Here is a 25,958-nt window from a genome sequence, read left to right on the forward strand (position 1 = left end):
TCGACACTCCGAGATACTGCGACCTCGAGCACGAGACGGGGCCAAGGATCATCGGTACTTGTAGACCAGCGCTCGTCGGGAAAGAGTTCTCCCGCGCTGCCATTGCTGCCTTGCAGAAGAGAGGCCGCGCCGGATAGTTCTTCAAGAAAGCAAAGCTTACCCTAGGTTACGCTACGGACGAGCTAGTTGAACTTGCGGTGGAGTGTGGTATGCACTACAGACTCGGGCATCTTAAATCGAACATAGCCTTCATCGGGGTAGTATTCGACTTTGAGCCTCGAGGATTCGACGCTATTAGACCGCAGGGTACCGTGAATAAGTTCAAGAGCTTCTGGATAATGAAGAGAGATCACACGGCTGTGTGCGTTGGCAATCTGGGAGGGTGAAGTAAAATTGTTGCTAAAAGTAGAGGGGGTGAGAGTATAGATGGTTTCGAGGATCTCCTTTAGACTTGAGGGCATTTCGGTCCTATTTGTGCTATTGTGAGGGAAATCACTGGTCTCGTAAGCGCGATCGTAGGCTTGAACATGATCGCGCTTGTTATCGGGGGCCTCTCGGTCGTCTGTACCAACCGCCAAAAGGGAAGCCTGCATCGCGAGTATGTTGGGGTGGAAGGGAGCGTTTCTTTGTGTAGGGTTCGCGGTTAGAATTAGAGTAAGTGAACTGGGGTCAGTCAAGAAAACACTTACCATGCTGATAATGTTTGTCTTCGCTAAGCGGAACGCGTGAGTACATTGTTTTCTTCACGATCAAAGATTCACGGCGTAGAAACCTGTAATGAAGAGAGGCGAAAGTGAATGCTTTTGCTTACCTAAGGAGGCCTTAGGTTCATATTTAGGACGGGAGGCACCAAGGAAGGTCTTTATTAGTTACCAAAAGATAAGCGATAGGTATCAGATTAGCAAGGAAAAGCCAACACTAGTACGTAGTATCTCCGGCTCCACCAAATAAAGACGTTTCTCCACAACGGATGAACCTTGCAATGCTCTACAGCCTCAGCACGCGGTTGCGCAGAGCGCTGTCTAGAAAGTAAGACAAGATGACGTACCAAGCTTATCGGTGGAGGATAAGACAAGCAGGGTAGAGGTGGGTAGGCTAGTTCCCCCTCCTCTCGTACTCGAATAGGGAAGGGTTACACAACAATACCCCATCCCCATCAACACATCCCCGTCAACACATCTTCAGCTGCATCTCGTTCACTGTGTCTCATCGACTTCATGTTCTCGATTGCATCTTTCGACTTCGTTTCCTCGATATCCTCTCTCTAACGTCCGCTACTCATCGCATCGATTTCGCGCTGCCAATAACATCTCTTGTCATCTTCTATCTCCGCTGTGTGGGGCTTTTTGTCTGGGGCGCCACTTTCAGCCACAATCCTGACCTCAGCCACAGCACCAGCCACAAGCTCAGGCCAGCTCCTTCCGCATCCCGCATCGCGCGTCGCGCTCCTGCTCCAGGAGCAGCGCTCCGGATCACCTACCTGGAGTAGCTAGTCTGTTGATGCTTATACTGAGGGGGTGTCAAAATTTGACCCTCCCTTCAACAGATGCATAATGTCAGACCTTGGAAGCGGCTGCTTCCACACAACTCTTGCTAAGAAGCAACTCTCTCGGAGCTTCATCGTTAATCGTGGCGTTACCCTCCTCTCTCTCGTCGTCTTCGCTCCGCTGCTGTGTGGCCAGAAGACAAAAGACTTGAAGAAAAGATAATGAAAGTCAGGTTTGCACGGGTTGACTTATTTACCAAGGAAAGCCCAATGCAATAGAGGGATAGGGATCTTCAGTTCACGGACACAAACTGCAGCCCACCATCTTCAGACTGATTGCGCTTCCGCTTGTGTTGAGATATCGAGGAAAGCTCTCCAGCTTAATCTTCTTGGCGGCCTAATTTTGGTGGGCCTCTACCCTTGCGCTTACGCTTCAGAGCGAGAGCGACCGCGATCTTCTTCTTCTTCTTCTTCTTCTTCTTCTTCTTCACAAGCGAAACAGCCCTGTCGCGTCCGAGCTGCTCCAATCTCTCTGTTCGAAGACATCATCAACCTTTCGCAACGCTACGTCGAGACTCTCTAGCCCTTCTTTGTCGGCGTCCAAGACCTCATCGACCGCAACTCCTTCAAAGACGACAACGTTCCTCGCCGGGGCGCCAACATCACGACACGCTTCTTCCTCAGCCACGTCTACACCGTAAGCACCCAGCTTTGCGACGCCGCCCCAGACGGGCTATCCCTGTCTCTAGCAGAGCTCCCGGAGGACATCGCGCTCCTTTGCCACGGGCTCTACGATGCAGTGGCCAATCTTTTCTCTCTCTGGGCAGCGGCTTCGGCGACGCTGGCCATCTCGTGGCTGTCGAGCTTCGAACTCACAATCTGTTACCTCCGTGAGGCGATTCGGACGTCACCACCACCACTCGACATTGATGCCGATGCTTTCCCCAATGAAGACCATGTGTTTCTAGAACCAGACCTCATACTCTTTTGTTCGTCAAGTCCACGCACACCTCCTCCCTGCCAGGATTCAAAAACAGTCTCCTATCAACATCTTTATATGACGCCGCTGGGCAGGTGGCAGAGTTTTCCGACACTCTGCTAGCCGCCATGTCCAGAGGGAATTCTCTGCTGCGGATCCTTAGCGAAGGTGATATCTTTGTTCGGTCTCGCCGACACCAAAAGGCGACGGGAATGGGAGACTATGCTCGTCCCTGGCTCGCCAGCTGGTCACCACCACCACCACCATCAAGCAGCAGATCCTCTGTCGAAAAAGCCACCGCCAGCATCGCCCCGGCGTGTGACGAAGCGGCCCCATTGTGCGCACTGCGATTTCAGTGACGTGGGTCATCAGCGTGACGCAAGTGAGGCTGCACGGCTTGACCGACGCATTCGAGGGAGGAGCTGGGGAACCGCACCGGGGCTCTCTGCAGCGGTCCCATCCCTATGGCATGCCATATAGAAGACGGCGGCGGCGAGTGGCGGCGTGGGCTGCCTTGAGTTACCGAGACGACGAGTGATGACGGCCTCCTGCTGACACGGACATTCTGGTATCTCTCCCAAGTCCAAAACTGGGATCGTGCTGCCAAGGCCATTTCATGGTGGGGACGAGCCCAGCTGCGCCGGACGCAGATGGAACGGAACCTGGCAAACTCGGAGATTGAGAAGTACTAGCATCAGAAGCCGTGAGGCGAATCATTTGGGACACTAGACTCGCAAAGGGGCGCATTTAGATGCACCGGGGACACCTTATAGGCTACAGCTGGTGATGAAGCTAATTCTTGCCATCTCAGAAAGAGTGTCGGCCTCCTGGCCATAGACCGAGAGACAGAGAAAAGAGAAAAGCTGCACTTAAACACGCCCAAGGAAGGATGTAACGTTTGCCTACCTAGATGCAAAAGCACGACACACTCATGCTCTGGTTAACTGAGAACCAGCAATCTGTTTTTCATCGGCTTGCTGTTTACAATCAGCTCCATCTAAGACTTCCACCATCCACACCATGGTATAAATAGTTTGCTTTGAGGGAACTGCTTGCCCAGATAAGAAACATGCATATATTTTTTTTTCAAAATCCCGAAACAGGTGCGTAGCTGAACAAATAACCCCGTCGAACCGAAAGTCTTATAGTCATGCTCCGCTATGATACCCATTATCTCATCCTGGATAAGCATATCAGCCCAAACAATACACTATCTCCCTGATACTTAAGTCCAAGCTACCCCCACACAAAGACGACTAAGCTAAAACCCTAATCACCGGACGAACAGACTCAGGCACTACCTATTCCACACAGACACTTGATGTTCATGGAACGTGAAGAAGCTATGACTGGACCGCAACGAGGAGTTTTGAATGAGGCTAAACACCAGAACACTTGGCAATCCTACATCTCTATCTGTGCTTTCTTACTTGTACTGCTCTATGTCAGCCGGCGGCAACAAGATCGATTTCAACAGGACTTGGCCGGGGCCACTAAGGCCTAACTTCGTCTTCATAAAAAATGCGAAGCGCGGCTGAATTGGACTTTGAAAAAGCCATTGAGACTTAACGCTCTGTTAGATTTATGATAATGTTGACTAAATCCATAGTTGATATATATGGTTCGTTCTCTAATAAAGAGTAGAGAGGGCAGACTAAGCAAGAGGTTTGGCTTAAGTTTTAATACGCAAGGCAACTCTCATCCTAGCTTATCAAGTTGGTCAGCTTATGTCAATAGAGAAGAGGGATATACAACAAGCAGAGATTTCAGGAGAAGCGTGCCTAGCGCGCTCAGCCAACCTTGGGAACCCTAATGGCGTCAATTCACTTCTTGCGATTTGCCATTGACGGAATGGAAATGGTTTCGGAGATGAGGGGATCAACTTTTTGGGGTGACGAACTGGGTTACGCGTTAGACAAGACAGCCACAACTGCCGTGTAACCAAGGGGGTGTTGAAAATGACAGAGAGGGCTAGCATTAACGGTGTCAACTTCCAGTACTTTGTTATTGCAGCCAGTACCGCCGCCGGCAGCAGACTATTTACTTATCCAAGTGCAAGACGGCTGAAAACCCTAAAGTTTAGCAGACGTTGCGATTATTGATGTGTTGTTCGACCAAAAATGAGACGGATGGCATGGATTTGCACGGAATAGAAGATGGTAAAGGCTAAATATACCTGTGCGAGTCGACTTGCATCCTTCAAAGCCCATTAGATTCGCGTTTTGGGTTTTCAGTGTGACGCTTGAGGCATATTGGAGATGACATACTCAGCTCGGTCTAGCATCACTCCCCTGGCCTCTCGCAAATCAACCTCTTCTATGATCTGCGCTTCCGATGCCCGGCGCCAACCCTTAACAATAACATAGCCTAATCTCGGCACTTATACAAGCTCATGGCAAGGGAGATCAGCTTTATCCTCACTTCCAGCAGATCTTGAAGCATCATTCGGACATAACTCGCTTGAACTTTGAAACTACTACTCTGTATATGTTCATTACTAACAAAGTTTTTCGTGTCCTACTCGATAATATTCCAAACCAGAAATTCACCGTCGAAAAATATTGCTACATGACCATATTGGAAGAGACGTGCAATTACTTAGAGGCCTCTCCAAAACTGATGCACTTCCCCAGACCGCTACTAACAAGTCAACACTCCTTCTCTCATCTTTCTCGAAAACAACCCGCACATATAATAGTCCGTAATCAACCATCAGCAAGAAAGAATCCCAGTTCCACCAGAAGCGCAACACACAGGTTGATCAGGCCTAACATACCACACCTATGAGAGACTGACGGCAGCTAGGCTCATCTTCTCAGTCCATACTGTCACTAAAACTTGCTGCCCTGGATATTTCACCTCTGAAGCCCCTTTTCTCCCGCTTCTTACCCCTTGAGGTTAAAAAATACTAGAGATGAGATTGTCCAGGCATGAGAGGTTACTAACGCACTCTGGGCTGGAGTAGACCACGTTCAGATGACGCGAAAACTCTCGATAGACATAAGTAGCCAAATGATAGAGATTCAAGCTGGAGGCTTAATCATGTAATATACATGTGTGAGAAACTTCTGCAACGGCCTGTTAGTGCTCCTGTGGGTTAGATTAGTGCTGTTGGGGTTGTCGGCCAACGGCAACCAACTTTGCCACCACTTACATTAAGGGATCAGAGTTCTCTTACGTCCTATAGATTGTGTTAAAAGCACTAGTGTAATAGCCAGACTGGGGTGATATGTTTTTACTGATCCCCTGCCATTCGCCTTTGTGAAGCCCTTCGGAAACCCCCAGACTGCCGTCGCACCCAACTGTTGCTTGAGTTCTACTTTTTAAACCCAGCCAGTCGAGGAGGGAGTCCCCATATCAACTCTTGGGGCGTCAATATTTAGCGAAACTGGGGGACATGAATGCAATTCTATGCGTCTTTTACAGACAAGTTTAAGAGGGGTATTTATCCGAAGGTTGCTCGTGATATCAAACATGCCGGACGTGGCACAGGTGCTGACTTGAGCAGCGGAGAAAACATATCAGATTTAACGGCGAGAGGCTAGCGATGCTTGTGTAGTAAGGAAAAGTATTGGCTACCTCGTTTGTTTTTAATGACTAGCATCCCAGACCGCCTAACCTCTACGTGTCGGCCACTACCATCTCTTCCTCTAGGATGGCTCCGAAATTGCCCAAAGGTGAGGACAGCTTGTCAGGCCCGTTGAAGATGTGCTCGCTCTCCCTATTCACGGCCTTGGGGCTCCGAAGCTGGAAACCCGTTTGAGACGAAATGACATGTGCGTGTTGGTGTTCTTCAGTTTGGCTGAGGTACTCCGCGTGTTGCTACCACTCGCCCTCCTCCATGCCTCTCCCGCATTCCTTTTTCCCGATGTTAACGAATGCCTCCAGGTAAACGAAGGAGACAATGGACTTGACCTGGTGCATGGCTCCCAATAGGTTCACGGGTACCCGTGCGTGTAAAATTTCACGGGTACCCGTGGAAATGACTAAGCAACCTGCCCACGTCAATGAACGCGTCTTGTGTCATACACCTTTCACGCGTTATTTGCATCCAGCACTTCAGTCATATATTCTTAAAAATGGAAATAGCTCTCAAAGACTCAATACTCACATTCCCAGACGACAGTCTCCCCCCTGAAAGCGATCATAAATCTCGCGATGAGCTTTTTATGTCAATCAACAACTGGGCGGCGACAAAGGGATACGCATTCACTACCGGGAGATCAACAAAGGAGAAAAGCGGACGACGGACGATTACATATTCATGCGATAGGTCGTGTCATCCGCCAAGCACATCAATAGCGCGGCAAAGGCAAACTACTAGTAGGGGGACTGGTTGTCAATTTTCCGTCCTTGCTAAGGAATCTTTGGATAAGAGCACATGGAGCTTGAGACACCGGCCCGATAAGCGTTTTTCTTCTCATAATCATCCCCCAAGCCAACATCCGTCTGCTCACCCAACGCATCGCAAGCTATCTGAGGAGGATCAAGCCAAGGTGGCCGGTCTTTTAAACGCTGGCGTCGCACCCAGGGACATCAGAACATACATACGACAAACGACAGACTCTATAGCGACCCAGCAGGATATCTACAATCATATTGCAGCCGCTAAACGAGATGTTCGTGAAGGGCAGACCTCGATCCATGCACTTGCCAATCAACTTGATGAGGAAGGCTTCTGGAGTCGCATGCAGTTTGCACCAGATGGCCGAGTTACGGCTGTCTTGTTCGCTCATCCAGATTCCTTAGCCCTTCTCCAAGCCTACCCAGACATCATGTTACTAGACTGTACCTATAAGACTAATAAGTATGGTATGCCACTTCTTGATATAGTTGGCGTCGATGCTTGCCAACGGTCGTTCTGTATTGCGTTTGCATTTCTTAGCGGCGAGGCAGAAGATGACTATACCTGGGCTTTGGAGCGGGTCAAATCCTTGTATAGTCAGTGCAACGCTAGCCTACCTGCGGTTATCCTCACAGATCGCTGCTTAGCATGCATTAACGCTGTTGCAACCATCTTCCCCTCTTCTGCATCTTTGCTTTGCCTCTGGCATGCGAACAAGGCCGTTCTTCAACATTGTAATCCAGCTTTTGACTCTACTAAGCCAAAGACAGTCAACAATCCTGCAGCGCTCAAACCTTCAACTCAGAGCTGGGAAGAATTTTATAACTCCTGGCATTCGATCATCAGCTCGCCATCTGAGGTGGTTTTTGAGGAGCGCGTTTCCCAGTTTGAGGAACGCTATCTTCTAGACCATCTCGAAGAAGTCGGCTATGTTACGTCCGTTTGGTTGAAACCATACAAGGAGAAGCTAGTGAAAGCCTGGGTCGATCAGCATACCCATTTTGGCAATGTGGCTACTTCGCGAGTTGAGGGTATTCATGCACTACTTAAATCGCACTTGAAACGATCCACATTAGACCTTTTTGAAGCTTGGCAAGCAATGAAGCATGCTTTACTAAATCAGCTATCGGATCTAAAGTCAAATCAAGTTAAACAGCAAATACGGATACCAGTTGAGCTTTCAGGGTCAATGTACGGCGCAGTGCTTGGCTGGGTATCGCATGAAGCCTTGCGCAAAGTAGAAGAGCAACGGAAGCTGCTCACGAAGAAAGACACAAATCCTTCCACAGCCTGTACGGGGACGTTTTCTCGAGTATATGGTCTCCCATGCTTACACAAATTGAAGACTTTACAAGAACAGAATCTTGTTCTTCTACGTGAGCACTTCCATGCACATTGGCATTTGAGGCGTGATGGAGCGCCGCAGCTATTGCTGGAGCCTCGCCAGCGCATAGAGCCCAGGTTGCAATTAGAAAATCCCAGTATTCCCAAATCAAGCACTAGACGAGAGCCTAGCAGGTTCGAAGTTGTTGAAGTTGCTTCACGGGCCCCAAGCAAATGCAGTAGGTGTCATACAGTTGGCCATACTATGACTTCAAAGGCGTGCCCTCTGCGATACACGCATTTATTGCCTGAACCGACACCTACTCCAGATCCAGCTACAGTATCAACTGCGATATTTACCGGGACGACGACAGATACACAAGAACCTCCTTCAAACGCCGTGCAGGACGTACCAGAGTTGGTTCAACCGACTATTGCTATAGTAGTAGAGACCAGTATATCACCACCTCGGGTATTATCACCATTTGCGCATTCGCATTCACCTTCGCTGCCAGGATACGATTCACCTCAGGCGATATACGGACGGTACTATGCAGCAAGAAGCGCCTGGTACGGTGCTCAACCTCATGGGAGTGTCAAAACAAACCAGGAGTATCGAAGGGCAATGGGACTTCCGCTACGTTATGACAAAAAGTGTTATGAGTGGTGTCTTGACTATAAGCAGATGAAAGGACGCTGCACTACCTCACACGGGTCAAGGGATTGGACGAAGGAGGAGATGATGGCTTATCTGGACTGGGATAGGGCTGAACACAAACGGGTCGATGAGCTGATTATTGCGGAAGATGGACAAAACCCCTTTAAAAACAGTGAGAGAGGTATGAGCGAAGTCTGGAAACGAGTCGAGCAAGATAAGGCAGAGCAGGAGGCGTTATACGCTGGTAGTAAGCCCGAAGAGTGCATCGTAGTAAAGTCGTAAACTTTCCGGATAAGTTTGATGCAGGCCGTGCCTCTCATTGGCTCATGAGCCCTATATCAGAGTTGCTTAGTCATTTCCACGGGTACCCGTGAAATTTTACACGCACGGGTACCCGTGAACCTATTGGGAGCCCTGGTGCATCTGTGTCTTATGTAAGCCACTTAGAGACAGCACGTGACAGCGTGACACGCTCTGTTCCTGACGCGTCTGCGCGACTCTCCTTCCCCAGAAAAACATCAACAACAGCGAGAACGAAATTTTTGAAAACAGCATCAAATTGATCAAACCACGCCCGCTCGCGCTCTCAGAGGTCACTTTGGGCATAATGTCATCCTCGGCATTGATTCTGCTCCCAAAGAGCCTGCTCGTGGCCGCGGGCGGGCTCTGACCACGAAAAATTCGAGAGCAAGCCACAAAGTATGACACGTCAATAGACAACACCATCGACACCACCGCGGTTGAGTCACGGGCTATCACGTGAGCACAACGACCAAGCCCAAACAAACATCAACACCACAGCCACCGATAGGTTATGGGTCGCCTATCACCCCCGACAAAGTTTGCAACGTCCCGCGACAACAACGACGACAAGCCCGACAGAACGGTATCACCTCCTGCATAGAGAAAGCACCAGACACCAGGCATGCTACGATCGATGCCACAAAATACTACAGTTTGCAGACAGATTGGTCCCCTGTCGCCCCCTCCGCGAAGAAGGATTGTCGCCCCTTCAACGTATGACAATGTCTGCGGAATCTGTGTACGAGCTCTCATACTTAGTAATCGGACGAATCGAAGCGGTTGGAGCATTGTGTTTTGCGGATTGAGTCCGACTCCAGGCGGTGGATGGAGGTGGTGGTCGAAAGATGGAAACATAGAGCCACATAGGAACCCAGCATGAGGCAACAAAAAGATTTACAGATTCAACTGAGATATAGCACATGCGAGTCTGAGAGGATGCGGACAAGATAAAGAGACGAAGCTGAGGGCTGGGGGGAGACTATAGGTATACAGAACCAGACATGGTGCCTAGCACCAACAGAACCGAAGTAGGAGGACGCGAAAGAAGGATTCTAGAAGGCAACACCAAGCGAGAGAGCAGGCAGGAGGACAACAATCTTCAACAGAGGGCATAAACACACAAGAATAGATAGCATAGTGGGAGCTTGGGGACAGCTGGTCCTGATCCAACAACAGGGCGAAGTGGGGCGTCGCGGTTTATCGTCGATGCTTCGGCTGTCTGCCAAACCCCGCTTTCCGGGCATAGCTGCTAGCATAAGAGCGGCTTCATAACCGTGTAGGAATCAATCAATCAATCAATCAATCTCCTTCCCCAGAAACAGATTGACGTCACACTGGCCCATCCTCTCTCTTCGTTTGTCAAGTCGCCTCGTCTTGGTGCATTTAATTCATTATTCAACAAATTTGATACTAGTTGTGACCTAACCTTCCTGATTTTGTCACCTTAATAAGATGGAAGAGGTCGCAGTAGTAGAATCATCAGCAAGCAGCTCCCCCTCCCTCTCTACAACCCTGCTTAACATAACACAGCTAACAAACCATTATCACAGGTCGAGCATGTCTTCAAGGAGATTATTAGCCTCCAACCGAAGAGATCTACCCAAAAGAACCAGTCCGATATCCATTACAACAGCAAAAGGACAAGCTTGACGGCTTAATGAGTCAACACAATCTCTCCCCAAATTCCGCTAGCTAATGTACCCAAAGACTACTAATCCTTGAAGGGCACGTCTTCCCTACCACCGGCGCTCGTCGAGAACATCAAGAAAGCTATGGGCACTGCGATGGATGGCATGGCCGACACTGATCGCGTCGATTTTGCGCACGGCCTGGACGAAGCTGTGCCCCGACTTCGGATGGCCGCCAACGTCGCGAATGGCCCTATCAAACGCAGCAAGAAGTTAGAGAGAACCCGTGCTGTTTTTGTCCAGAAAATGAGGCTCTCTCGAAGCCGCTTTCCCTCCTCAGTTTCGGCCCTCTCGGCTCAGTAACGATGACAACTTTGGCTTCAACTTCACCCTCAAGCTCTCCAACTTAACGACATACGCCCTCACCTCAAGCACAACCATGATCTGCCCTCGCTCTGGCGTCGCTGCGTCTTCAGACGGCCCGCCTAAGCTCACCAAGAGTGCCCTCGATAGCGTTTGCCGCGATCTCGGCCTCGGCAGGGGCCTCTCTACCGATACCGAGCCTGTTTCCTCCCTCACCCCCGAAGCACCCAGACGTGCCCAGGTTGCCCAACTCTCGCCAATATCCGAGGAAAGCCTTTTGATGAACCGCACACCATTCAAAATGGGTACCACAAGCACAGCTACCCCCAAGGTAGTGCCCCCAGACATTTCCTTTCAGGATTTGACATATTACGATGGTGAGGGCTGACCTCCTTCTAGGCTGGTCGGATGATACAATTATCCCTGGGCTGTCAGATGCTGACGTTCTCCCTTCAGGCCCCGACTTCCAAGGAGATGTCACCATTACCGTGAACGAGGATGAAGAGACTCACAATGTTGCCGAGAATGTCGAGGACCACGAAGATTACGAGGGTTTCGGGGATTTCGATGATGATTCAGATTACGAGGATTTTGAGGATGGCAAGGATGATGACGGTGACGAAGACGTCTCAATCACCGTGAATCTCCCAGCCATCGCACAACATCGTCGCACTTTCACGAAATTAACCTCGCCAGGACCAGAAACACCAGCATCCCACTCGTCTGGGACATCCTCCGCTTTCAATGATTTCACCATTTTGCGTGCACCAACTGACGAAGAGCTCTGCACAGCCCGACAGCAGCTCACGTCCGGCCAGTGCCTGACGGGTGACGCCGTCAACAGCGTCATTCATGCCATCGCCGCCTCCACCTCGGCGGTCTCCCGCGACATCTTTGTTGCCCACAGCTTCTGGCTTCGCAACGAAAATGAGGTACCTGCTTGGCTCGCATTACATGCGCCGCATCTTTTGCGGTTCAGCGTCTGGTACATCCCGGTGTACCACCTCCACCCAGAGCATTGGACCCTCGCTGTTGTGGATCGCAAGAAATCTTCCACGCCATTCATCCGTCACTACGATTCCTTGCCGAATGCTATGGCAACAAGAAGCGTGGCCAACCGCCTTCGCCGCTACCTTACCAAGATATACGGTGGGGTTCTCGGATCCAACTTCATGGAGACCGGGTCTGTCCAAACGGTATGATTGACAGCCGCACTCCCTCACACCATGATTCATCTCCACGAAAGTCTCCTAACTTTTACTTAGCCGTCTTGTCCCGTTCAAGCCGACGCAGTGAGCTGCGGTGTCCACATGCTATGGAACATACAGGAGCTACTTTCCAATCAAGAGCTTTCACATAGAAACTTCTCCATCGACGCCGCTAGGCAGCAACTTCTACGCCTTCTTGAGGGACGGACAAGAAGCTTTCCTCCAGCTATCCAAATCACGCGCCGGAAGCGGGCAGCTTCGGTCCCCACGGAGGATACGACTAATAGAATGCGGTATCTTACCGAATCCATCTTGCCGACTTCAAGATTAAAACCTGCAGCCGAAGCCTTCAATCAGGTTCTTAAGTCTTGGCATGATTTTATGGATGTTGCTGTCGAGTCACTTCCTGGCTCCACGGCAGCGCAACTGGAGCAGGCACAGCGCGAGCTCGTCCAAATGCGGTCGCAGCACGCCATAGCCACTGAGAAGCTTGCTGAGCTGCGCCGGCAAGAGAAGAGCCGCATGTTGGCGGACATAATCCGCAGGAATGCAGAGCTGACAGACTCAGAATCTGGGGACGATACTAAAGAATCGACACAGCAATGGTACAAGCTAATTCATAAAGCTAGTCAGATGAAGGAGAACCTTGGCAACGGTGGCTCGGTTGATGAGCGCCTGTCTGCTACATCCGCTAAGGAACAGCGCAAGGACGCCAAGGCTAATATTGCCAGTCTCGCCAGCTCTATGAGCAGCCTAGAGAAGCGCGTGTAGGACCTCACAGTCGAGGTTCATCGGCAAGTGACGATCTCCAGGATTTCTAGCGACATGCGTAGGTTGGATGCTACTGGTGGAGACATCGATTGACCATTTCGTTCTGTCTTTGAGGCGGCGCTACAGTAGCGCATAATTGTTCATGCAGCTCAACTTTTTGCTTATAGTAGACTTTGCTCTCTATTACTCGCGGCCCCCAGGATCATCCAACACGAGCTAACGAAGACATGAGACATGATGTTTGGACGAGTGAGACGGGGAGACAAAAGGGATGGGACCTGATGAGGGGCCTACTATATCATGCGGTGGATATCTGCTATGAGCAGAACAACATGCCAAATTTGGGCACATTGCTCCCTACTAAACAGTTAGATTTTGAGAAGAACCTGTCAAGTAGACTTCTTCATTCTTCATTTAAGAATGAAGAAGTCTACTTGCTCACAACGCCTGATTGTCAGGCGGTTATTTTCTACGCGTCGTCGTGGGTGCGGTCGCTTCGGTCGGGCTTACGGTCGTGCAGTGTCGTGACCGGGCTGGCTCGCAGTTGGGCTCCCATTTAGTGAGTGGTGTGTGCTCCCTACAGGCATCCAGCCTACTACGGGGGACGCTGTCGCAGATTTCTCTCTATGCTCATCTCAGCGGCATCTTTTCGTTTAGGTACGTAAAATTTGAACAGGCAGAACAGGAGGGGGTTCGTGAGACAATACAGAGTCATCCACAACCTGTTTACCAAGCAAGCATTTGCTATGATAAAGGCTATTTCTTGTTCGTGAGGAGATTTTCATTCTACTGTCTTGCTGTGTAAACCTTGAGGCAAGTTTCATCAGCTGTCGTAAGGCGACAGTGAACAGACCAATTCTTTGCAAAGCCCATGTTTCTCTCTATACAAGTTATTTACCGCATGGCTCTCACCATTCGACAAAAGTCGCATTTTTTTAGAGTAAGACTATGGTTAGCTAGATCCTACGTACTTTTAATATCGATTGCATTTTGACAGTCGATGGAATGAGGAAGGATCAGGTATTGGATTTCAATTTCACATCTCATCGGTCGTCACATGGCGCGTCTTCCGGTGCCGCAGCAGCGTGTCCTGCCTCTGGTAGATTAGAAAAGAGGTAAAAAAAAAAAAAAAAAAAAAAAAAAAAAAGCACTTGGAAACTTGGGACTTATATACAACCGTCAAAAACAAAATAACAAATTTGTCATGTTCGCTAAATCTGAAGAAAAGAGCTAGAAGATGAATACAGCCATGGTGTTGCCGACATGGGCGGTCATCCCCCCAATTCGTCTCTCGTCTATGTAGCTTGACAGGCAGGCAAGGAGAATAAGAAGCGGGATTAGATGGGGGAATACAGTTGTTCTTGGAAAACATCACGCACGAATGCGAGTAAAGCCCCCGCCAACATCCACAGCACATTGCTTCAGCAGTTCACGAATCAGGGCTGGGCAGTGGAATCGTCTAATTCTCATGAGATATATGGCTCGTAACTGGAACAAACCCGGGCCGAGATGAGTCAATCTCAGTCGGAGGATCAATCTTGCACATTCCTAATACTCTCCAAACACCAGATTCCACTCCATACCATAAAACCACCAAGACAACTTTGCAGCAGGGCTTTCAAATTATGTCCCGCAGCGACAGGGAGATGCACAAAGACACCATTGTCCCGGCCCGTTACTACTCTGGCGGGACTTATGCTCTCTATTTCTGAACAGGACCGGCACAAGTCAATTCACGCAACATACCACAATCCCTTCTGGACCTCGCTGATTGACGCCGGTGCGAGCGGGCGGCTGCTGGAATTGGGCTTGTCAGCTGTCAGCCTATTCAAGCTCCTAGTCAGGGCACGTCAACGAGGATAAACATTGTTGTTGTATTACCAGAATTCTTCCGCAGCATGCCTTTGATATTGTTTTGTGGCTATAGGTACGACTTCTCAAAGAGCTCAGAGGAGATGGAGAGAAAACAGGATGTATTCACCCTCCTCAGAGCATCATTGCGGCTTGTCTGCAAGGCGATGTGCCCGTCGATGTAGTCATCAGGAACTGGAGGGCGAGGATTCTGATGGTCTTCATGGGTGGAATGCGAGCGAATCTCATGGATCTGTTCTTGGTGATGTATTATGGATAACCGTCCTCGATATACCTGAAGCTAATGGCACAGCAACCTTCAGATAAACGACGAGAAGGCAACACGAGATATCAGAAACACCATGTAAGGCGACATGAACATCCACAGTGCTTATTATGAAGGCAACAAGTGTCAGCTCGCATGTCAGCTCAACATAGCCGCTCACGTACCAAATACAAATCACTATATTGCCGTTACGGACAATAACAATAAAACAAATTTCCGCTGTCGCTTATGGTGCACGGCAAGGTGAAGGTGTTGGACGATGACGTCAGGGGTTTACCTCCGCTTGATCATGGGTGTGTGTGTGAGGGAGGGATTATGTACGCAGAGGTATGCGATTCGCGGCAAGGCATGCAGCTGATGTTGGGCGAAGTTGCTAAAAGGAATGATAGTGTTGAGCGGTTTGTCCACCACGACCCCTGCTGTGAGGGGTATACGCCTCAATTCGCGCTGCCAGATTTCCGTCGTCTCCTCGGAGCAGTACCCTCGTCGCAAGTACGGTATTGGCAGTCACTGTGGTCGTTAATCTGTGGATTATTCGTATTGAGTACAGGCACGGGTCTTGGTCTACAGTCTCGACCTGTTTTTTTTGGTTAGTCTGGAGTTCAAAGTGGTCTGGCCACAACAGGTCTTCGGAAGGGTGCATCCGGGCAGCTTACTGGTGAAGGTAGGATCAGCTCCGTAGAGTATAATTAGGTTGGCCACCTGCACACAACGTCTCGGTCCGCCTCGAGTCAAACTTATACTCAACTATAGCGACTATGCACCAAAGGTACCTGGACTTTCCATTCAGATCAGTCAAGACGTGTGCAGTTAAACAAGTGAGACGAGAAACAGCAGAGGTTGTGCACCAGCGGTCACAAGCTGGAGAGTGTTTCGCTAATGATAACATTCGGTGGTCCTCAGCCAAGCGACGGCGTAGGTAACGGACGGGTGACGGCGAAGTTGCCCATAACAACAGGTGCACCCTTCTTAAAATTGACAGTCTTTCAAATCTTGGCGAGAATGGCCTCGCGGTGTTGGTAGGAGGACATGAGCAGCCGATAGCGTAGCGCACAGGCACACGAAGCTGATAATGGGAACGCAGTCCGCTGATAGGTGACAGCAGAGGATGGATCGGCACCGATGTTGCACTGGCTCCTCCAGGTGAATTGTTGCTAAACGCTTGGAGAGAAGGGATTAACAAAGACTGAAGTCAATTGGTCGGAGGTAGTTTCCTAACTGTTGATGTGGTTGTTGGCGTTGTGCTGAAAACGGCCGGGCCATAGACGTCAACTCAAAGTGGTCCTGAATGGGCGGTCAAACACACAGTCATTATCTTGACTGCGAGTCTTTTAATATTCGAACACAATAGGAAACTATGCATCAAGCCTGAGGAGTAAGGCGATAGCCGACTGGCAGATAATATTTGCCAAGGAGTGGGAAGTAGGCTGGGGCTGGCGGGACGGCAGCAGGAAGACCACCGTATAGCACCAAAGTTGGCTCTGCGGCAGTAATGCAGAGAGACAGCTATAGCTCGGAATGATACGGAGGCGTTTCCGGTCGGAGAGAAGGGTGATGTCACTGGTAGTGCTGGTTATGGCTGAGTTGGGCTACCTGACCTCGTGTCGTGACAGAGAGAGCGTCGAGTGTGTTCATCCAAAGGTTGGAGGGCAACAAGCTTGAGGACTGGAGCCGGAGGAATTGAATTAGCGTATGGCCTATCACGAGGCTCTAGAAGGTCATTTAGCCCGGCCGGACAAGAGTTGAAGGAGAAAGGCTTTAACATTGGTTGCAGGCCATCTGATTACGTTCCTAGTGTTGAGAAAGACGTTAGCAGTTGCTCGTCTGCGCTTCAGACGCATAATTCCTAGCACCCACAGCATATCTGAGATTCGGGATATATCTAGTCAAAATTCGTGCTTGTCGTATGCTGTTGGCTTTGATGGGAAAAGATGATGGCAGGCTGGAGGATGTTGTAGGGGCCTAACTGACGTCAGGCGATGGTGAATGGTCTTGTAAGCGAAAGGAGTGGGCTACGACTTTGAGGCGTTTAGTAGGGTGAGTACCTGGTCGGGCGGCTCTGGACTGCAGACTTTCACGCTTGACTAAAGAATAGAGGATGGCGCGCACTTGTATAGTTATAGCTGACGGTATAACTAAATTGCAAGGCAGCACCAAGAGTTGCAGTTTCCAAGAGGATATGGCAAAGTGGTCACGGCACGTGACACTGGGGCGTCCTCGAAGTTTGTCGGCCAACAACAGTCGGCTGGTTTGGGAGGTTCACAATTTACAAACTATACACTAACAGCACGTATTTAAGTTGCACGAATAGGGCACCTATTATAATTTGTTTTCGTCTACCACCTAGGTCTCATCGTGGAATAGCGCTTTCCCGCGCGATCACCTTGCCTAATAAGGAAGACCCATGCTAGGTTTTTTGCACGGCCCGGGGAGGAGGGAGTGTTAGTAGGCTACTATCCCATTACCCCTACCCAAACATGCCATAGAAGGTTCCTTGCCGAACTTCTTCCTTCGCTTGCCCTGTCACCCAGATTGCCTGAACGCTAGACGACTATGAGTGATATTATAATTTGGACAGGTTAGCTAAAGACGTAGAATTTCTTGCTTGATATCAGAAACAGCCAAAAAAAAAAAAAAAAAAAAAAAACACTCGCTGCAATGCAAAATGGATCAGGTGCGTGTACAACGAACTTCCTGGAGGGCACACTGCGTCTACAAGAAATGTTGGGCGTAGTGCGATTGATTTACTGGTAACCAACTTTGATGGCAATCTTGAAGGTACCTTTGGGTAAGATACACCTAGTTTTCAACATGTAGTAAAGAGAATTATATAAAAGTAGAGGTGCAGCCCGGATCCACCGTCTGACATTCAACATACAAAAATCAGTTTTGATTATGTGAGCAAAAATGGTGGACTCTTTGGATCTGGTCATAACTTGTGCTGGTGTTGCCTGCCTATTAGACGCTTACTCACCTACCATCCCATCGGGGACTGACTGACCTCATTTTTGCTGAGGCCTCACATTCCCATTTTAGTTCAAGTTTTACTCCGCATAACTCTGAATACATGAAGCGCTTGCCATCTTCCGCTTAAGTCTTAGTATCTCGGGAAGTGGCGAGCACTTTGAGTGCAGACATTATTGTTATTGATGATATGAGCGCCGTTGTTTATTAAGCTCTTATATTATCTTGGAGTTGGCGTAGGTTTAGGGGAGCCCAGCTAACTAAACGCTCTGTATTTGGCTGGTCAAGCTGCGACCGCTCCACCTTTACCCTTGCCCACCCCTACTTTAATTCCACCTTAGTGGGTGAGGCAAATGCGCAGTCCAATTAAAGTGGGCACCAGTCGTGTATTTCCACTTTTGTTAACCATGTCCATAGTTTGGACGTCTCTCCCTGATTCATCATTTCTACTCTAATCAAACGACAAACAATACCCTTCGCCTTGGCCGGCATCGCAAAGAAAAGAAAAAGAAAACAAAAAAAGACGATAGCTCCACTGATTCTGGGATTGTGATTTATCACCCCACTGCGACGGGACTCCCGACAATGGCCCCAGAACCGATATTAGCCCCCCAACAACGCCGCCGCCAACGGCGAGAGCCTCGCAGCCTCCTTAGCATCGCTTCCAACCGCTAATACTGCTCCCATCAGTAAAATCCTCGACTTCTGGTCAATCAACAGCCTGCACGAAGATATCGGTCCAGATCTGTCTACCCCAAACTACGGTGATTACCTCCGGAAGGGCTTATGGTCGCTATGCCGCAGAAGAGTTAGCTGACCGACGCTCGCGACTTACTGACAACCGAGATTCGATCCCGCTTTGCTGATAGTACGCGATACCGAGGCAGCCAGTAAGAATACCTAAGGACTTCGATGTGAAGCAGGTTTTGAAGAGAAAGGTATGCGCCCTATCCTATCCGAGATTACCTACTTGTATCCATCCAGCAGGCGACGTCAACCGTCTCGAGACTCTCTACTCTTGTTTTTATCTCCGTACTACTGATCGAGATAAAAAACATCAGCCTGACCATACTACTTTTCTTTAGTTCTCCGAATTCTCTTCCTCGCCGAAGCCCACAGCTATCCTTTTTTACAAGCTGTCTACTATCTCGCTAAGACCATGGTCGACTGGCAACACGCCCTGGATCTTTTCGGCGAGACTCCATATCGCCGTGGCCATCTGGCCCTCAGCAGCAGTAGAGGTAACGACCCTGGCGCTCCCGCATCATTTTGCCCGGCGGCACCAGCCACAGGGTAGAGGTGAGAGACGAGTGCTCAGGATGCTGCAGAAGACGTGTCCGACAGATTGCCCGACAAGAGCCCGAAGCACCCTGAGCACCTCCACCTGAATCAAAATGCAACCCCTAAACCCGAACTGACGTAAAGAATCACAACATTTACCCATCCGCCGACAGTAGCTCCTCAGACGCTCCAAGGTCATGAAAACCATCCGCAAAATAGTTTTCGCCGACACTGCCGCCCCTGCTGCTGCTGCCGGTAGTCTTCAACCAAGCCAGGACCAAATCGGACCCGGAGGGAAATCACAGCAATCCTTGTGATGCCTCCCCTTCTGCCCATCTCTCCATCGCCATATCTTGGCCGTCACTGCCATCAACTGTAGCGTTGGGAACCATCTTCCCAACACCGTCCACTACGCCCTGTTCTGAAGCCACTCCGACGACTCTGCCTTGGACGACAAGAAACTCACCAAACCTGCTCTCGACGCCCTGGGCATTTTCTCTTCCCATTGCATACTCGACTGCAGCCTACTCGGTAGTTCCTCACTGAGGTACTGCGTCCATGATTTAAGAGGCGTCGGGCGCAGGTGGTTAGGGGTTAGGGTATCACAAGCGCCTGACTATGTACGTCACATTACAGCCAGCAGCCATCTCAACCAAATCTTGTATATCACCAAAGGCCGTTTAGCCTACTTGCGTCTCTTGACTGCAATCAGTCGCCTTACCTCGGCCGATACATCTGTAATCATCTGTTGTATCTGCTGGAGGGGTGCCATATAGCTGCTGGACCTGCTCAAATGGTTCGCATGACGCGGCGGCCGCACAATTATGACGTTTTTTTTTTTATATCCGCCACGGCTAATGGCTATCTCGACGGTAGGAGCATCGTCATACCAGAACCCTACTCGGCCGCAGACCTGGACTAGGGCACCCAGTGATGATTACAACCCCAGATACGTGCACGGATACATCTTGTCCAGGGGATTGCTTCGGTTCAGCTCAGTTCACTTATTCCTTCCCAGGTCGCATTCTGCGGCTCTCTGAAGCTGCGACGGAGGTACCGATATCGCCGGGGACATGGAGGTTCTGACTAACTCTGACGCCTTCGCAGACTTCAGCGACAGTCATTTCACCACTACCACACCGAATGCTCGCAAGATATGGGGCACCGGCGTGGACGGATACCGTTGAGCCGACGGGGTCTCGCACAATGGGTCGACATCACGTCCTCGGCCACAGCCTAGGGAGATGGGTTCTTGCCGCCATGGCGCAAGAAGCGGACTCCTTTGGTGCTCTGCCTCAAAAATGAAGCGCAGATCAGATACCCTCGAGATGGATTCAGTGCCCTCTGATTCAACGTTGACCTCTCTTGACCTGCTTCCTCGACCACCTCTCCTTCAGAAACTGGCCCCACAGCAGTCGACGCCAACATTGGCGACAGTTTTATTCACATTCTATGACCCACCACATCGAGCTCTGCTTCTTAGACTCCTTCCAAGCATCCTGACCGCCATGACAACATCCTCCTCGACTACTCTAGTCCTATGTGCACGACCCTTACCCTCTTACATACATACTTGGATGCGACCTAAGAAACTCTGGGCAAGACGCGTCAGGTGATCATATCGAAAGGATTGGACCGAACCAACTATTTATCAGCGTGAATCAACTTCACGAAACACATTGTAGTAAGGTGTGGCCTTCTGCCACGGTGTGTATGATGGGGAATGGAAATCGAGATAACTGTATAGATTCGTTGATGTCGTCTCACTTCTACACTGAGTAAAGTTCTCCACGAGAGGCTAATGCATCTAGTATTATTATCCAGTATTTACATCCTATCTAGTTCCTACCCTCTCAGCTTAGTGCTAAGGTCAGGTCCGATTTTCTCCAGGTGGCCTGGTTTACTTCTCAGAATATGAGCCTTATCCATTAGTTCGAAGAGAGGCTGCTCACTGGATCGCACAAGACGAGGAGGAGATGGACCGCCTTCTTGTTTTCATGGTGCCAGAGCCATGGAGAATGGGCGTCTGGTGCTACTTCCTATTGCCTTTCAAAGGGCCAGATGACGACCGGCTCATGTAAGAAGGCCACTTTTACTACACTAATAACATTACTCAAACACACGGATATCCCCTGCCAGATACATACCACGGCCAGGACAGACTAGCAATATCAGCAAAATATCCTTCCTCCGCCCACGCTTTCATGACCCCGGAAGCCTTGTCCATAGCACGATCCGTCCGCCGTCCGACGACTTCCAACTCTCTGCCGAGGCTCTGTACGCTCGCAAGTAGCTGTTCGACAGCCCCTCGGCCCGCTACACCGGGCGCGTCCGAGAGGAAGTCAAGCATCGCGTCCGACGTATCCGAAACCACACCCGCCGGCAACAACCCCCGAAGCATAATCGCGTATAATGGGAGCCGCGCTTCTGGATCGTTCAGGGAGAGGCTCGCAGTGACGAGATTGCTGCATTTGTTGATGTAGGCCATAGAAGTGGCGGCGAGCGCTCTTTGGTGATTTGTCATCTCTTCAAAGATGGGTTGTAAAGGCGGTAGTGTCGGAGCGGCGGCAGAAGAGTGCGGAACTTCAACTCGCGGTTTTGATATGCATCTTTGGAGGGAGGACTGTCCTAAAAGAGGCGACCTCGGTGGCTGCTGGGAATGTATGCTGTTGCGGAAGTGTCGGGCAGAAACGGACGTACCTTCGGGCACTGAGGCTAGAGATACCGGCCGAGTGACCGCCAGGGTGACGGATGGTCTCGGGTTGGGGTCCATCTCGACTTCGGGCCCCGGCGGGGATTCTGGGCCAGTCTCGTCTCCCCCTCCCTCCATCCCATGCTTGTCTTCTCGAACATGGATATGTAAAGCACAACGGCCGCCGGCATCCCCATCGCGCTGACATCCCTGGCAGATGCTCCTCAAAAGCGTATCGCGAAGCTGCTCCGGCCAGACATACACTTTCCTCCTCTTTTCCTTGTCGTACCTGAACCTGAACTCTGAGCTGTGCTCGTTCATGATGCGCTTGAGATGGTAGTCAAGTGAGCTCCTCATCCTGGTCTCGATGGCGAGCCACTCGGCGACATCGAGCGATTCAACGTTCACGTCGAGCAGCTGCGCCAGTCCGCGCATGGAGAAGGACTTGGGCATGTGCGGTTCGAAGCTGTGCTTGGCAAGGAAATATTGCATGATGAGCTTGTCCCGGGGGCGCCACACGAGTTGAACGCGGTCGCCGCTCGATTTGTAGATGAGCTGGCCCATCGACACGCCGCGGAAGATGTAGCTAAGTCGATCCTGCGGCAACCCTCAAGTCAGTCATCCAGCAACATAATAATGACGGACCTACTCACGGCAGGGTCGCCATTTTCGAGACACCGCGGTTCCTGGAGGTGTTGGTTCATGATGGTCACGAAGCAAGGCACTGCCGTGTTGCGAGTTGAAAAGACGAAGATGGGCGTCCCTCATACTCACAACCAACTTGTCCCTCTTTTGGACGGCGACGACAAGACAAGCACAATGCTATACAAACGTGGTGTCCGTACGTACGTATTTACACCATGATGAGGGAGACGGCGGTGAAGAATTGCATGTCCGAGACTTGCAGGATGGGCTGAGACATGCTAGTGGAATTGGTGAGGTGGGATGAAAAGGGCTGCCGTCCGGGAAAGGCGGCGACGAAACGAGCAACCGCTGATGAAGAATATGTATGCTCCAGAGGATCGGGGATATGTAGAGTTGAGCTTCGAGCCTTGCTAGGCCACTACAACAGCAAAAGAAGAAGGTCAGCAAGGTCATCAGATCAGTTACCTGGAGCATTCAAGAAGCATGGTTAGTTGGTAATATTGCTTTCCAAGGTAAGGATACAACTTGATCTAGCAGTTGACGAGATAAAAGAGACGGTTCAGAGCGATTCTCTGACTCTCGGCAGCTTATTCACACCGGTGGGACCAACACAAACCCTCACAGCGAACCTATTTCTCGTCCGTCCCGCTGCATAGAAACGGGGGTGGTGTTGATGTTCGGGTTCCTACCTCGACCCCTCTTCCGATGTCTTTGCCCCCCAGGCGGTCCATTCGTCTCCTTTGGCTCCGTTTGCATCGTCGGCGGATGTGAACCAGGCAGAAGGGTCGGCGATGCGGTGAGAAATTCTCTGGCGAAATGCTGTCGCCTTAAGTGGTCAGGAGGTGTCGTGAATGAGGATGTCGAGCCTACACCCCGTTTGTCAGTTGGAAAGATGACGTCTCATGAAGCAGAGCCTCAGAGACAGAGGGGCCGGGGGGCGCTTGACGAACTGGAACCCATGGACGGGGGATATCCTCCGACGGCGTTAGGTGTCGGCGGGGTCGGTTGCCACGACTGGAGGACCTCATCATTGTCGTCTTTGTCGTCGTCGTCGTCGTCATCGTCGACTACGACGCCCCGTTCAGGATTCTTGGTCTTGTTCTCGAGCATGGTCTTCAGCTTGGCCAATTGCACGTTCTGCTCGAGAAGCCTGGCCACAGTCAAGGAGATCTGATGCTGGGATTCCGAGGCCTGCCGGGCGTGGTCCGCGTACGTCTTTTCGTGCTTCTTGAAGAGCCGTGTCTGTTCTTCGATCGCGTCTCTGGCCTCGTCTATTTGCCTCTTGATATAATTGACGGGGCTGAGGGCGACGATAGGAGTAGCTAGAGGAGCAGCCGGAGAATTCGCGCGTCTGCCGAGGTCCGCCATGTATCGTGGCATCGGGGTGGTCGAAGCGGGCATCGTGGGAGGAACTGCTCCGTTTGAGATCAGCACTTGGGGTTGTTGCTCGACATGCGAGATGAAGGGAGCCCTACTCTGCTGGCCATCAAGAGACGCACTCTGCACACTGCCGGGCCTCTGATTCAACAGAGACATAACCTCTTGCTGCTGCTCCTGATGCTGCCCAGAATAGACATCCTCCCACAACGACGGAGCGGCCGCCGTTGTCGGCTTATGAGAGGCCGGCGATGGCTGGAGAGATGCCAAGTACTGGCCATACTGCTTGCTATACTTGCCCATCTTGTCCTCGACGAGGTCCAGCGGAATATCGCTTAGGCTCGCGGGCAGCTGAGAGTCGGCCACGCTTGAGAGGTCGTCGGCGTTCAAGACCGGGTGGTCGGCGAGAAGACGGAGCCATTCTGCGTACATCCGGGAGAGCGAGGGGTCGCAGGTCTGGTCGTCCGGCCGTATCTTAGCATCGGCCAGGGCACGGAAGTAGGCCTCATCGTTGGGGAACTGACTGCGCCAGATGAGTGCGGCGTTGGCCGTGTCGGTATAGGGGGCCATGGTTGGCGATGGGCTCGCGTGTGTTGGCGAGGTATCTGATGGATTGAGTAGGCGGCTGCAAAGAGAATCTGTCTTGTCGAGATGAAAGTATGTATGGGTGTTTATTATGCGGTGTGTGCATATGTATGTATGTGTGTGTATGTGTGTGTATGTGTGTGTATGTGTGTGTGTTTGCTTTTCCCCGTTTGTCATGTTCCCACCCGTGATAGTTCGTTCCATTCTTTCAATGCCCACCATCAACCACGGCGAACTCCTCTTGAGACCCTGCCATCATGTCAAGGAGGGCCGGTTAAGAACTTTGCAGGGCAGGTTTACGACTCTAGAGATTCCAACCAATGCACACCCCTGCTCGTCATGCGTCTGTAGCCCAGAAGAACTCACCAGGAGCGGCATCAACCCGAACGGAGCGAAGGAAGCAAAAGCGTCAATTTGGTACCCTTGCTGTATATACGGGTAAAAGGGGATGATTGTATGGATATATCTACGAGGTGTCGCCCGCCCACATGTGGTTCTCTTGGTTTCTTCCTCTTTGCATCATTTCGCTCCTTGGCTGCGAACTACTGCGACGCGCCGGTGCTGTTTACCAATGGATGGTGTACAACTCATTGTGCGTTCGTCCTTGTGGCGTTCGCCCTCGTGATGGTTTCTCTTGAGCGTAAGTCCATCTGGTTTCTAGATAGGGGTCTCGACTGACATTTCTTTGCAGCCATGAGCAAATCCCAAATCCGTCATAAAACGGTTCCTCCGGTAACCATGGCTACAACCGACGGGAAGGCGACGGGATTTGAGAGAGGGAGGCCGATCACAACAAGCAATCAGACAGACTTGGCCACCCACACCCTTCATCTTGAACCCCATCCGCCATGGATGATACTCTCTCTCTCTCTCTCTCCGTCTGTCTGTCTGTCTCCAACCCACGAACCAGGTACCGCGTACTGCAAACTCCGACCCTCGCTCGCTCGCCCGCGTCACCGCAACCGACCGCGACCGCCACTACGACAGCGTCCCTTGTCCAGCGTAACACCAAGATCCGGCCACGAGCATACAAACCCTCTCTAGGTTTCTCTCCTGATTCCTGCGGGCGCGCGGTAGGAATCGGATGAAGCTTGGTGAGGGTTTTGATGCAAGGGCCAGCTGGGACGAGCAGAGACCGTCGTGGCGTGTGTCTTGTGTCCTGGGTTGCGTCGCTGATCCCGCGGGCGCATCGCTGAGTGAGTCGTCGTCGAGC

The 25,958-nt window shown here is 50.8% G+C and overlaps 9 protein-coding genes across 9 annotated transcripts; 3 read left to right on the plus strand and 6 right to left on the minus strand.

The window, feature by feature from the left end:
- Nucleotides 1-182: 182 nt before the first annotated feature.
- Nucleotides 183-593, minus strand: CTRU02_215738 (uncharacterized protein; the record flags this gene model as incomplete). The annotated part of the gene is made up of 1 exon (XM_036733434.1): nt 183-593. One exon carries the CDS (start codon nt 591-593, stop codon nt 183-185), a length of 411 nt encoding a protein of 136 aa, XP_036574837.1.
- A 960-nt stretch (nt 594-1,553) lies between these two features.
- On the plus strand, nt 1,554-3,157 carry CTRU02_215739 (uncharacterized protein; the record flags this gene model as incomplete). Its single annotated transcript, XM_070206548.1, has 3 exons — nt 1,554-1,622; nt 2,070-2,475; nt 3,048-3,157. The coding sequence occupies 3 exons, from the start codon at nt 1,554-1,556 to the stop codon at nt 3,155-3,157; spliced, it is 585 nt and encodes a 194-aa protein (XP_070059757.1).
- Nucleotides 3,158-6,472: 3,315 nt separating this feature from the next.
- Nucleotides 6,473-9,073, plus strand: CTRU02_215740 (mule transposase domain protein; the record flags this gene model as incomplete). Its single annotated transcript, XM_070206549.1, has 1 exon — nt 6,473-9,073. The coding sequence occupies one exon, from the start codon at nt 6,473-6,475 to the stop codon at nt 9,071-9,073; it is 2,601 nt and encodes an 866-aa protein (XP_070059758.1).
- CTRU02_215741 (uncharacterized protein) lies at nt 8,881-9,057 on the minus strand (the record flags this gene model as incomplete). The annotated part of the gene is made up of 1 exon (XM_070206550.1): nt 8,881-9,057. One exon carries the CDS (start codon nt 9,055-9,057, stop codon nt 8,881-8,883), a length of 177 nt encoding a protein of 58 aa, XP_070059759.1.
- A 120-nt stretch (nt 9,074-9,193) lies between the features above and the next one.
- Nucleotides 9,194-9,517, minus strand: CTRU02_215742 (uncharacterized protein; the record flags this gene model as incomplete). Its single annotated transcript, XM_036733436.1, has 1 exon — nt 9,194-9,517. One exon carries the CDS (start codon nt 9,515-9,517, stop codon nt 9,194-9,196), a length of 324 nt encoding a protein of 107 aa, XP_036574839.1.
- Nucleotides 9,518-9,580: 63 nt separating this feature from the next.
- Nucleotides 9,581-9,949, minus strand: CTRU02_215743 (uncharacterized protein; the record flags this gene model as incomplete). The annotated part of the gene is made up of 1 exon (XM_036733437.1): nt 9,581-9,949. One exon carries the CDS (start codon nt 9,947-9,949, stop codon nt 9,581-9,583), a length of 369 nt encoding a protein of 122 aa, XP_036574840.1.
- Nucleotides 9,950-10,866: 917 nt separating this feature from the next.
- Nucleotides 10,867-13,064, plus strand: CTRU02_215744 (uncharacterized protein; the record flags this gene model as incomplete). Its single annotated transcript, XM_036733438.2, has 4 exons — nt 10,867-10,994; nt 11,083-11,462; nt 11,542-12,281; nt 12,351-13,064. 4 exons carry the CDS (start codon nt 10,867-10,869, stop codon nt 13,062-13,064), a joined length of 1,962 nt encoding a protein of 653 aa, XP_036574841.2.
- Nucleotides 13,065-21,966: 8,902 nt separating this feature from the next.
- On the minus strand, nt 21,967-22,842 carry CTRU02_215745 (uncharacterized protein; the record flags this gene model as incomplete). Its single annotated transcript, XM_070206551.1, has 3 exons — nt 21,967-22,055; nt 22,147-22,735; nt 22,792-22,842. 3 exons carry the CDS (start codon nt 22,840-22,842, stop codon nt 21,967-21,969), a joined length of 729 nt encoding a protein of 242 aa, XP_070059760.1.
- An 856-nt stretch (nt 22,843-23,698) lies between these two features.
- CTRU02_215746 (uncharacterized protein) lies at nt 23,699-24,730 on the minus strand (the record flags this gene model as incomplete). The annotated part of the gene is made up of 1 exon (XM_036733440.1): nt 23,699-24,730. The coding sequence occupies one exon, from the start codon at nt 24,728-24,730 to the stop codon at nt 23,699-23,701; it is 1,032 nt and encodes a 343-aa protein (XP_036574843.1).
- Nucleotides 24,731-25,958: the final 1,228 nt, after the last annotated feature.

The sequence above is a fragment of the Colletotrichum truncatum genome, assembly GCF_014235925.2.
Source record: "Colletotrichum truncatum strain CMES1059 chromosome Unknown Contig_0019, whole genome shotgun sequence".
NCBI lineage: Eukaryota > Fungi > Ascomycota > Sordariomycetes > Glomerellales > Glomerellaceae > Colletotrichum > Colletotrichum truncatum.